General features: G+C 36.9%; 1 protein-coding gene across 5 annotated transcripts in view; it reads right to left on the bottom strand.

The window, feature by feature from the left end:
* MIA2 (MIA SH3 domain ER export factor 2) overlaps positions 1-12,758 on the bottom strand; it is a 37,065-nt gene that overhangs the window by 2,949 nt on the left and 21,358 nt on the right. For 4 of the 5 annotated variants that reach the window (XM_069017849.1, XM_069017851.1, XM_069017853.1 and 1 more), the window contains 11 exons: positions 12,632-12,678; positions 12,358-12,448; positions 11,011-11,149; positions 9,306-9,407; positions 7,278-7,338; positions 6,927-6,962; positions 5,929-5,996; positions 5,275-5,357; positions 4,783-4,917; positions 3,153-3,305; positions 1,670-1,801 (listed from right to left, as the gene is read on the bottom strand). In XM_069017849.1, the coding sequence (XP_068873950.1) occupies positions 1,670-1,801; positions 3,153-3,305; positions 4,783-4,917; positions 5,275-5,357; positions 5,929-5,996; positions 6,927-6,962; positions 7,278-7,338; positions 9,306-9,407; positions 11,011-11,149; positions 12,358-12,448; positions 12,632-12,678 (1,047 nt within the window). The remainder of the gene's footprint in view (positions 1-1,669; positions 1,802-3,152; positions 3,306-4,782; positions 4,918-5,274; positions 5,358-5,928; positions 5,997-6,926; positions 6,963-7,277; positions 7,339-9,305; positions 9,408-11,010; positions 11,150-12,357; positions 12,449-12,631; positions 12,679-12,758) is intronic. The other variant, XM_069017850.1, reaches the window with a different exon arrangement.

Here is a 12,758-nt window from a genome sequence, read left to right as displayed (position 1 = left end):
ACACAGAGAATATTCATGCCTTGATATTTAGGTTGCATAACACTTTCCATTTTAGGTCCTTGTGAAGTTGCTCACAAACTCTGCCAACCTTTAACTCTTCTTTCTGACAAGACGTTTCCTGCCCCAGGTACCTCCTCAAGTGAAAAGTTTTTATAGTTTGCCACCCCAGCTTAGGAAAATACGTATCATTTTGTTCACTTTAAATAACATTTTGATCATCTTCCTAAGAAGTGTAACTTGTTCACTCTTAATGAATGGGAGCCTTGATTTCAGTACTGTGAGATACTCTGCTGTTCTTAAATCAAATATGCTGGATGGGCTGTTTTTTGGGTGGTTGGTTTTTTAATTGAAGGGGCTTTTTTTGGAATACTCACCCAAGTCTAGTGAAATTATGTGTCTCTAAAGAGCAACATTTACACATGCTTAATGACCTGTTAAACACTGGCAACAAGGTTATCCAAAGCCCTGGTTCCATTACTGTGGTTTAGAATTGCCGAAGAACTGAATACAATGTTTAAAAAAATAAATTAATTGTTGCTTGGCAATGCCTGAAGAAAGGAGTAAAAAAGGGATGCAGTAAGCAAGTGCAAAGACAGTGCACCTCTCCTGTCCTTCAGTCAGCAGCCAGGTTCTAGAAGAAAGGCCTCTGTGGAACATGAAGTATTAGAAAGCAGAAGTGAAACAGACAGAAGGCTTGGGAAAGAGGGAAGGTCAGTAGCTGCACAGGGAAGAACTATCCTCCAGTAAAGAACAATTCACTTTGAAACCTGAACCTTCAACCTGAAACTAGATTCAGCATTCCCTGTTCTTACAACTGTGACACCAAGCAGCAAAGGTGCCAGAAAAAAAGTGCAAGGGAGATGGTAACTTCCTACTGTCAGTAACTGAGTCCTGGGTGGTGAAGTTTCTATTGGGAATTTAATGGCTTCACCTTGCTGATGAATCAGACACATGTGACTTACCAGGGCATTACATAAAGAAGAAAAATGCTTAATAAGTAATAAGCTTTTAAGCTGTCAGTGATAAGGTCTCAGTGACCAAAATTTTGCCTATGATCTTCTGGCAGTTTCCAGGTGTCACAAACTAAAATGTATGTAATTGGCCTATTCAAAACTAGTGGGTCAGTGAAAGGTGTGATTAAATTGGAGGCAACTGCACTGTGAACTACGAAAAGCTGCCAGTATAGTAAACAGTTTGAAGGAAGAGGTCTCAGGACCTTCCACCTCCATGCACCAAGCCAGTGGACACTTGAACTGTTGGCTGTTTCTGTTTCACTCTTTGTGAGTCTAACCCTTTCTAACTTCACCAAGTGTGGCATGGAAATTCAAGTATGGGTTTGTGATGTTTTAATGCTGTGATGAGCCTCATGGGAGGGACCAAAACAGACTCTAAACCAATTATGAGTGGTCAACATACAGAACAGCGAGGGCAGACCAGAAAAATACCTCATGACTGCCATTCACGGAATCCCACCCACCTGTCAGCAGGGAGGGCTGTTGCTCCAATAGGGAATGGCTGCAGCAAGGCCAGCAGGTGTTAAAATGTTTTCTACACAATGGAACCTCAGATCTGTGGTAGCTATAAACCTGTCCTCTTGCCACAGCTTACTGTGCACAGTCAGCTTACACTGAGATTTTCCATTTTAGAGTATCATGGAAGCAGTTCCCACCTGTTTTATCAAAAGACTGCACATTGTAAGTTCGTAGTTCTGCTGGTCCAGAAAGTCTTCCAGTATTTGGAGGATTAGGGAAAAATCTCTCTTGTCTTCGAGCAGGAAGAACTGGATCAGCATAAGGCTCACCTAACATTGAAGAAATCACAGAACAGGTCTGTGAAGGTTTATTCCTCCCATTCCACATAATTTTAGACCAGAAAGATTCTCTGGGTATCTTAGGCTCTTTTAAATATACAAAGTATCTATTAATCAGGGTGAGCAAACAAACCTTAAATAACCCAAACAGAAGAATCCCACCAAGTATATCCAATATCTTATGTTTCTAAAGAGCTGCAAAAGAGAAAGTTCACTGATTTTTGGTTTAACATAACACCAGAATTTTGAAAGTTAAGATTGCCTAAGTTATAAACAGTGTGGCCTTGAAACAAAGGTCCAGCAAAGAAGATTGAAGACAAAATAAGGTACTGTATGTTTTAAGCCATTCTTAGGTAAGAATGCTGTTTTCCATTACGTTTCATAGTGCTGCAATATGTTCCCACCAACTTGCTGGCATCAGATCTAGCAATCCATCATGCAGCTACAAGACAAACTGTATGTGTGAGATCCAAGTGCAAAGGTGGGCTAAGAACACCAAGGAAAGGCCAAGAAAACAAGACTACCCCTCTGCAGTATCCTGTCATCAGACCAGACCTGCCAAACGAGAAACTACATCCTGAGAGGACCATGAGTTCTACCACCAGGCTTTCACACAGATCTGGTATTGCTTGCTGCAGTAATAACTGAGGTACCTTAATCTGTGTACATTACCAGAATTTTTATTTTTTCTAAACTTGTAACATTTTTTCTTTTTCATTACAGGTATCCAGGAAGGTTGTCCATCCCCCCAAGTTTTTACTTGAGAAATATCAGCAGAATCCTCTTTAACTCATCTCTGCCTTCCCTGAGTGGTAATGTGCAATACAGATGTTTAGCTAAAGAAGTGAGACTGAAGACTGACTTTGCTGCTGTTAATCATTGAAGAGACAGTATCAACAGGAAAACGTGCCAGACAGGATGAATGTACCATGGTACTCCTGTGCTATTAATATAAATGGGGTTTTTTTGTAAAACAGTATTTTTTAACATTACCTAGTTTTTATTTAAATAAATTAAAACTTTTTACTTCTCAGATCTTTTATTAACTATCCAGCCCAGACAGGCCTTTTGATAGACTAAACAGACTCCCAGTAAAATGATGAAACCAAACAGTTGATTTTCCCCTGGTAATACCAACATGTATTTAAAAGATAGCAGAGAAGTGCAAGTGAACCACACTGTTAAAGAGGAAAAAAACTGCTGTTAGAAAAACCCAGTTCAGTTGCATGTGCAGGTCCAAGAAAACACCTAATATTTTTAAACCCAAAATACTTACATATGTACACTGCAAGTCAGTAACTCCCCTTTTCCATGGATACAGTAGCTAAGCAGAGTTTTATACCTGGTGGAGGCAAAATTATCCTGCGTTCTCTTTCCCAAGGAGGAGACAGGGATCCAGTATCTGATGGTGGTCTGTGGGGATCAGTCAATCTATCAGAATTCAGCTCTCCTCTTTCACTACCAGCTTCGTACATGGCAGTTGGTCCTCTGGATCCTAATCGAAGAAATCAGGTAGTTATTCACCCTTGTATTTGAAATCCTCTGCTATGGCTTTCCTCATTAAGTCTGGAAATAGTGAAACAAATCATGGAGTGCCCAGGACTGTCAGGACACAAGAGGCGCGCGGCTCCACAGGGCTCTCCAGCTGTGTGCTGATGACCAGTTATGTCTATGAGAGGTTTTAAAGGTGTGCAATGAAAAGCTCTTAGCTCAGTAACAGCACAACACATTGCAGTTAATTTGAATCAGAAACTAGTACCTCCATGATAAATAATCTTCTCAGTGATAAAATCCTGCTGGCTAATCAAACTAAAAATTAGTATGCTGAGAGTTAATACCGGTATCATAAAACACCCATCTGGATTCAGCACTCTTCTGGTTCTTTCTAATTCTTTTTTCAAGAAGAAGAATAAACCAAACAAAAAAAACCCGCTAAGGCCAGGTCAACACATAATCAAGTGCAATAAAAACTGTAAAAATGAGTGATTTTAGATTGCAAGCTTCCTTTAAAACAGACTGGGTCTGAAAAATTACAGAAATACTGAATTCTGCTATCATTCTCTAATTCTCCATGCTAAAACTCAACTTAAAACTTGAAGCCATTGTGTGTCTTGTGCACTGTGAGATAAGTACTATAATTGCACTTATAGAAACCCTTATAGGAGAGACATTTGGACATATTTCCCACTAATTAATACAGGCTTCAGTGGGTATAATGGTAAAAATAAATTAAACAGTAGCTTCTTTGTTACCTGTAACAGATGCTGAACTTCACTCAAGCATTTATCTACACTGCTTCCACCAACATCAAAAATATTAATGGAGAGTATTTTTTTTCCCTTACAATCCATTCCACCCCAGCTTACTTTCACCTACTCCTGAACCTCTGAACTGTACTCCTTACACACAAACTTCCTGGTCCCTTCTATCAGCAGGGAAGAAACACTCTCTGCTGATTCTGCTGCTTCAAATTTAGAACAAAGGGAAGGGAAACAATTTACTGAGCCAGTAACTTTCTAGTACCACAACCCCCAATAAAACTACCTCATGTTTTTGACAACATTCTCTCACTGACTGTAGACCAATGAAATGGAAGGGGCAGTATTCTTTCTTCAGAAAACGAATTGACTCTCTTTTACTTTAAAATCATGTTTATTTCAGCAGAACCCCATCTGTCCAAGAAATAGAAGACAACTGATAAGTCGAGCTTTTTACTTTTCTTAATTTATGCTTTTAAAGTGAATCCACTGACCAACCTTCCAAAAACAACTAGGATTTTCAATTGTACTGTTACACATTAAACAGCTTTAGAAGGAAGTTGAAAAACAGGAAGAGTTTGTCCAATTAACTGTTCATGTTGAATTGGTTGTTTTACTACTTTTTGTCACCAACAAGAGGAAAAGGTGTGACAGGTTTGTAGGAGAGGAGAGAGAAATCCAGAATAGATAAATTTTCAAGTTTAAGAATTGTACCTCTTCCTCCTCCTCCTCCACCTGGAAGCATAGGTGAAAGCCTTAAAGGACCCTCCAATAAAGTTGGAGGGGAAAGAAAAGTTCTTGTTTCAGATGAAGGCCGGCCCATTGGTGAGGGTCCATATGGGGAATGCTCTGGAACAGTTAAAACAAAATGCTCAAGTTCACAATACTTAGTTTAGCAAACTGCATAAATAACTTCTCAGGTGAACTTAAAAACCAAACTATGTAACTGAAATTAAAATTGTGCTCTAATTACCATGTGTAACATATTCCCAGTCTACTCTCATCAATACTACAGATGCTCTTAGTTTCAACAAAATACTTAACGTGACCTAGAGTCACTTATGACCCAATTATTTTTTATAAATGACTGGTATTTGTACATACACATGGCCAAGATTGTTTTCAAACAATGACATAGGTGTGGTCTTGGGAAACAAAACCATAAACCAAAATAATTAGGCTCTATTTTACAATTCAATACTGTACCTCTGCCAAATGGTCTCATTGGAACATCGAGAGCATAAGGGTCTTTTTCTAAAAGTTCAAGTTTAAATTCTGCTTCAGTTAATCTGCAAAGAGACAACAAGTAAGTAGTACGTGACCAAGAAATGCAAAAGCTTTACCAGACTACATTGTTTACTGCCAGGCTTTCTACCTAACTGGTTAAATGAAGCACGGTATTTTATTTTATTCCCTAAATAAATAAGAGAGAGGATGTCACAGTACAAGTATTAGTTAACCTCACACCTGGAAGTTCCTCTCAACTACTACCAACTGTTAGTTCAGCATCAACTTCTAGGATAAGCTGTAAAATCATAAGCTAATCATGACATCTGGTTGATATATTCTTACTTGAAACAAACAAATAAACAAACAATACCTCCCACAGCATTTGTGTTCTAGTAGTACATTCTGCTTCTTTCCTGAAGTATTTCAATACTTCACATAGTTCCTAAGCTCTTACTTTCTTGCATGTCATAATTACAGGAAAGCTCAAGAGACTCCCTTTCAGAACTCGAATTGGACACTGATCTCTCTGCCCTGTTTGGGCCACAATTCATTAACAGAAAACATCAAACTGCCTAAATCCAAAACATGCCAAACTGCATTTCTTTAGGAGTAGATAAGGACTGCACTTACTTTTGTCTGTTATGTGCATTTTCTTTTTTTATATCATTGAGGTGTCTTTCAGCTGCTCGGGCTGTCAGCTTTGGGGAAGGACAAAAATCAGATGCTTAGATATTGCTATTTATTGATTAAGTGCTTCATAAATATGACAGTTCCTAGACCCAAGACATTCTATGTGAAGTGTATGGACTGCATTTTCACAAGATATGACTCGTGTATGGAGCCTCATGTACATCAGCAAATGACATTAGCAGCTCTACAGCCCAAATTTTTGAGGGATGATAAGGCTTTCCTGCAGGTTCTTAAAACTCCAGAAATTAAATTCTCTGGCTATAGCTGCTTTGAAGCACCTACAGAAGATCTAAAGTCTTAAATTCTATGTAAGAAAGCTTTATTTTAAAATCAGATACATAAAATCTCTGGAATTATGACCACAAAGCACCATAGCTTTTAGCAGGAATTTATCTCAGATATTCTGGGAAAGTGAAGAATGTATTAGTCAGGAGATATTTTAAATTTTCCTGTTTGGAAAAAAAAGGCAAAAATGGATTTTGTAGAAACACTCTTAGGAAGTTGTCAATGGAACATACTGTTCTCACAGGACATAAACATCTTCTACTTGGAGATAAAAGAAGGAACGTACACCCAAAGAAAATATCAAAATGGCATTGAAACAAGGCCAAAAGCTTCCATTAGCAAAATGTCACACATTTGTTATATGGTGTCATGTTCTTCCAGTGGATTTATTGCTGTAACAAAGGATGTAAGATTATCATTCTACTGTGTTCGTAAGTATCCAGCTTAATTTTTCCAACTATTTTATGCAACAGAAGTATTTTTAACAGGCTTTTGTGTATTTCTGCAAGAAATCCATATGTTCAAAAGTGAAAGGTTAGAGATAATTTTGATAAGCTGTTTTTAGTAAAAAACAAAAAGTGATAAAGCAAGCTTTTCAAATAATGAAAAATGAAGATGCACAAAACTCAGAAAATTCAGTATTTGGAACTTACCCAATTATCATGAGCTTTTTTCTCATGTGAAGTAATCTGTGAAAGAGAGATTCATTATTCACCTAAAATCCCTAACTTATGATTATATGATCTTTTTTATAAATTTGTGTGGATAATTTATAATGAGACACCTAAACTGAAAATTCAACTTTTCAATAAAGTTATCTGGTGATCTCTGCTATGAAATTGTGTCAGTCAAAACCAGATGACATTAAGAAGAGGAGGGGGAGGCAAAACTAGACACCCAACAAAGCCAAGCCAAAGAGAGTTCACAAGCTAACAGCAAGTGGTATTCCAGTTGCAGTAACATCCCTCCTACTGGCATAGATGTTGTCACAATGCACAAAGTACCTGATTCTCGTAAGAACGAATGGTTCTCTCCAGCTCTTCTTCAAGATCCTTTGCTCGCTCCCTGTTACAAAATGAGGATTTATGATGTTGTTAATAAAATGTGCAGGGAAGTTTTGAATACAGATGTAGGAACCCAGAGTGCCGAGAATATTTCTCTGCCTGTTTTTAAGGGTTCTTACCCCCCTGAACAACACTGTTTTAGCTTCAAACCTTGGAAAAAATTACCAACAGTCAGACAAGAACTAGAAAATACAGTGGTGTGAATTAGGTGATAGACTGCTATGTAAGATTGTCACAGGGTGAAAAATTTAGGTTTTGGGCTTCTCTTTATAGTAAATAGATAAGAGTAAAAAATATCAAAATGGAGGATTGTTGTTCTCTAAACTTTCTTCTCCTTCTTCTACTACTCCATGTTCTGCAGTAAAAGTAGTTTGGAATGATTGGATAGAAAATTCCGCAGTTCCTAGTCGTGTTACAGAATAATTGGTAGGAAAGTGAAAATAATGTACGTTTTTAGTAACTATTGGTTAAAATATCTTTAAAAGCTGTGTAAATCTTGATAACTTAGTCTCACTCCTACTCTTCTTCCTTCTATGCTGTACCTGGGTCACGCTAGTGGCTCTGTTCCTCTGATAAGACTTAATAAACAACTATCTGGAAGCATTGAAACTAAAGGAAAAGTCTCAGTTTATATCTTTGAAACTCCTTGCAAGGACTTTCAGCAAATTCTCTCCCATCAGGAGGGACTTGATTTACGGCACGGTTCAGTGTCAATAATAAACTCAACAGTAGCCACAAGGTGTAATTAAGATTTTCTTTATCCAAAAGACAATGTTGTCACTTAGGCCCATGGGATACATAAAAATTATTCTAACAGTGGAAATTCTAGGCCTTACATTACTGCACATAGGAATGTAAACAAGAGAGCAGAACCCAAACCCCAACAGAGCCCCAACTTTTCATGGTTGGTGATGTTTCCAATATAAAGGCTATCCTTCCTCACATGCCCTACGAGCCAGCCTCACCCAACTCAGCACAGGAACCGATGTGGCTGGAGCACCACATTGTCACACGCCACCAGTCAGTCCTGAGGGACAGTCACCTGCACTGAAGTTACTTCAAGACCACATGTATGATGCCACCTTTGCTACCAGCTGCCCTGTGCACAGTCTCTCTAGGTTCTACACTCTCTCAGCAGGTGGGCCAAAGACACAGACATTGCTTGGTTGTACTCAATTTGCAATTAGGATGCCTACAAAGTCCATGTTCTGAGTAAATCAGGAAGAGTGAATTATGCCTTCCTGTATGAATACTGAAGAATGTCCAAAAGAAAGAATTAATCTAATTAACTCCTCAGAAAGCATTGATAGCTATTCAGTTAGACCTAATACTCCCACAAACACTGAAGTAAGATGGCAAATATACATTACATATTGAAAAATTATGCCACAGCTAGAGAAAATGCAGAAAAAACCCAGAGGTGCACAGCTGGTGTAACAAACCCAGAGCAAAGCAGTTAAAAAACAGCTACAGCAAATATTCACCCATGACAATATTTTAGTAAAGAATTTCTAAGCAACAGGACTATTTGACAAGCTTTGAGATACAGAAATAGAATACTATAACTATACAGCATAAATGTTAGCTCTACAGGAAAACTGAACATTCCATTTATTTCACAACATTCTCTTAACTACGTGTTTTTAGCTTTGTTCAGTAAGGGGAACTAGATTAGAGACCCACTTCTCCCACACCATTAAAGCTAATGTATCAGTACAATTAGCATTCTAATGGAAGAGAAGTTGCCATAATTTTCAACACCCAGATGTTTTAACGAAGTAAAACCACCCTTAATCTGTATTACTACACACAAACTAGCATCTAACACACACACACACACACACACACACACACACTACAAAGAAACTGGAAGAAAATACATTTGCTTATGCTGTGGTTTTTTAAAATCTCTATTGCTCTTTCTCCACTTTGGAACAAGTGATTACAGCAACTACAATCTGCAATTACCTGTAGCTGTTAAGTTCTTCAGCAGCATGAATAATTTTTTCATCTACCTTAGAAAGCTTTTCTTCCTTCTGTAGACGTTCCCTCTCTTCTACTGTCAACCTCCTTTAAACAAAATTCAAAAACTATGGTTAACTGTGTTTCAAGTCAACAATTTTGAAAGCAGCCAGAAATCATATCAAACAAACTAAAACCCCAACTACACTAATGGTCAATGATTTGTTCTGGTATTTTCTAAAAATAATTTTCTAGAGGAAAAAAAGATTGTTACTAGCTGTTTTTTAAAAAAAGTCTTTCCAGGTCCCTCTTTTTATCTTTATGCCTTATTGGGCACTACAGAAAACTCATATACTCCAGTCCACAAATTATGGACAAGGTAGTTCTGCAGAACACACGTGAATACTAGTGCTGCATACAGCCCTGAATGGATAAACTGGTCATTTTCCTGGGAACAGCAGTCCTTAGCAATCAAGTTGTCTAAATCATGGATTTCGTGAACATGATTTAAATTTCTTTTCTACTCAATCTTCATTTCCTACTTTTTCATTTCCCCTGTTTGAACAGACCCAGTTTTCAGAAGATGCCTTAATTAATTCTAAATCTTTTTTGTGCTGCTACATCACCACACCAACTTCTCCCCACTCCTTTTTGGCTTTTCTAAAATTCTTTGACTAGCAGCGTACATTTTCTGAGTTTTAGTGAGGCATTTTTAAATATCATCCACACAGTCTTCTTTCTGCCTGCTTATCGTATCTTCTTTTTAACAGGTTCCTTCCCACTCCCTCCTTGCTCTTTTTTAAAAATCAAAATGTTAATGTAGTGATTTCTAGGGTTTGTTGCATCTACAAAGAGGCTAAATATCTACAAAAATATATATGTTACAGAGCAGATTACTGAAAGTAATACTTTAAGAAGGTCCTGCATACTGCTCAGTACAGGATCTAGTCTTGTGCTGATTCTCTTGCTGCCTTCAAGATTATGCCCACTCTTCAAAGAAAATAATTTCTGACTAGTGAAACTGTAATTTTACCATCACCCCCTAAAATGATGGGCCCTGCTGCCACACACACTTCTGAAGGTTAGTTCATGCTCTGGACCAATCAACTTTAACTTCTAGTCCTAAACATATTTCTGATTTCAATCACTCAGGTCATAATCCCTACCAACACCCCAACTGTGAGGCAGATAGTACAGCCTTCATATTCTGGTTTTCTTGGTGAGGAAAGCCTGATTCACAAGGGTTCTATGTTGCTTACCAACAAGAGCTTGCCTACATTTTACGTTTAGTTTTATATATATCTCATCATTCCTCTGACATTCCTTGCTCTCTCTATTGCATAAAATAGATCTCACAGTTAAAGCACCTACTGATTTTCTTTCACTTTGACACGTGTTACATCATAAAATAATTTAAATAAAGAAAAAATAATAAAGCTTTCCTACTTTGCCTTAATTCATAGATTAAAAATCTGTTACTTCTTTGTTTCTATATCTGATTGTGGAAAAGCCCTAAAATGAATTGTTTCATGGAAACAGCTTCTATAAACTACTGTAATTACAAATGCACATAGAAGTGAAATAAATTGTCTTCACAATTCAGAAAATTCTGGAAAGCAGTATTCACACTTTCAATAATTTTCAGTCCCCCAAATTAGAGTTACATTCAAATCAAACAGCAAGCATTGAACTTAAGAAGAGGAACCAGCACCTGTGTAGTTTCATTTCATTTTCTTGATAAAGCTCAGTCATTACTTTAAGTTTCTGCTGAAGCTTTTGAACTTCACTTTCAAAACGTTCATTTTCAGACCGCAAGGAAGCTTGTTGACTTTGAAGGTTTTCTATGCGTTCTGACAAATTTAGAAATAATTATATTGAGATAACGCATTGGCAATATTTTAGTACTACAAAAACTCTGTAAAAACTTAAATGTTGATTTAGTAACATAAGAAATAATGTTAATGTATTTCAACATATGACACAGAATGAGAAACCAGCAACTATACTCTCCACCTGCCACAAAGTGCAGCCCTGAAGGCGTATCAGGCCTTTGCTCCAAACCATGTAACTTCTCTGAAAACAGCACAGTTTTGTAATTCAGAATCTTAATTTTCATTTAGGGCTCTTATTATTGTAATTGTTCGACTAAGAAAGTAAAACTAGTACCATCATATGCTTTTGCAGATTTACCCACACAAGGTCTTCCCCAACAGCCTGAACGGGTAACTCAGATTTGTCAAACTACCTTCATCTTTCCACACTGACCTCAAAGTCATGTTTCTTTTCCTGTTTACTCTTCCTGTGCCTCTTTTCAAGAAATATAAAAAAGCTTTAACTAAGTTTGAATACCTTTATAGGACAGAGCTACAGTCAATTTGGAGAACACACTTGCACAAGGAATATGTTTAAAGGACTGTAAGAAACCTAAAAAACAGTCTTCCAGAGCATTTCACCACCCAAATAACAAAGCAGTATGTTCATATGTGATGGCTACTCTGCCAGCTATGATTATGAAAGCAATAGCTAACTACAGGTTTTAATTTGAATTAGAGTGGCTTTCATTTCATAAGGTTTAATTCAGTATGTCCTACACAACAAAGGAAGAAAAAGAGCAAGATGCTTTTAGGTTCAATTCTCTAAATGCAGTACTTTATATTTTAAGGATTGAGCTTGTACCCATTACAAACTAACTATAATTAAGCTACCCTTTTAATAGATGGTTTTAAAATTTAGATTAAAACTCCACTGTTTCATGTCCAGAAATTATGTAAAGGAGGTATTAGCTATTTATTAACATAACTTTGCTCTTGTATTTTAAGATTCTATAACTTAATAGCTACAGAATATTCCAACAGAGTACAACCAAACTTGCGACTTCGATTGCTCTACGTCTAAAATCATGTATTTAAAATAGCTAAGCAACTTAAAACATGAATTTTAAAAATCAAGTAGTTGTTAATGTAAACTTAATTCAGTTTTTACTGGAATTAATATTTGCAGCCTGTAAAACCATTTTACCAAAGCAGCATCTTATTAAAGGCAAACCAACATTAATTACCTGTAAGTTCTCCTTTAGCTTTATTTTCATCAGACAGTTTTGAATACATTTGGTCTCTTTCTGCTTCCATGGTCTTTAAACAAGCATTTAACTACAATCAAAATTGAAAAAAAAGAGAGCACTTTAATAACCAGATTAAGAGACTGTTTGCATGCAAAAATATCTGATTAAACATTAAAAGATGCTGAACTCTAATACTGGTATTACCAGAAAAATTACACATATTCCCTCAAGTTTCCCCTCTTCCACCCACAAGTTTCTTAAAATCACATACCTTTGCAGCATAGATCAATTTCTTTACAGTTCTTTTTTGCTTATCATCTGGTTGAAGGAATAGAACAGTAAGTCACGTAAAAAGCATAAAAAGTTTGGTGACAGCTTACTGCTATTATTTTGTTTTT

The sequence above is a fragment of the Aphelocoma coerulescens genome, chromosome 5 (assembly GCF_041296385.1).
Source record: "Aphelocoma coerulescens isolate FSJ_1873_10779 chromosome 5, UR_Acoe_1.0, whole genome shotgun sequence".
Classification (NCBI taxonomy): domain Eukaryota; kingdom Metazoa; phylum Chordata; class Aves; order Passeriformes; family Corvidae; genus Aphelocoma; species Aphelocoma coerulescens.
The sequence above is the reverse complement of the archived record's forward strand: the minus strand, read 5'-3'. Positions and strand labels throughout refer to the sequence as shown.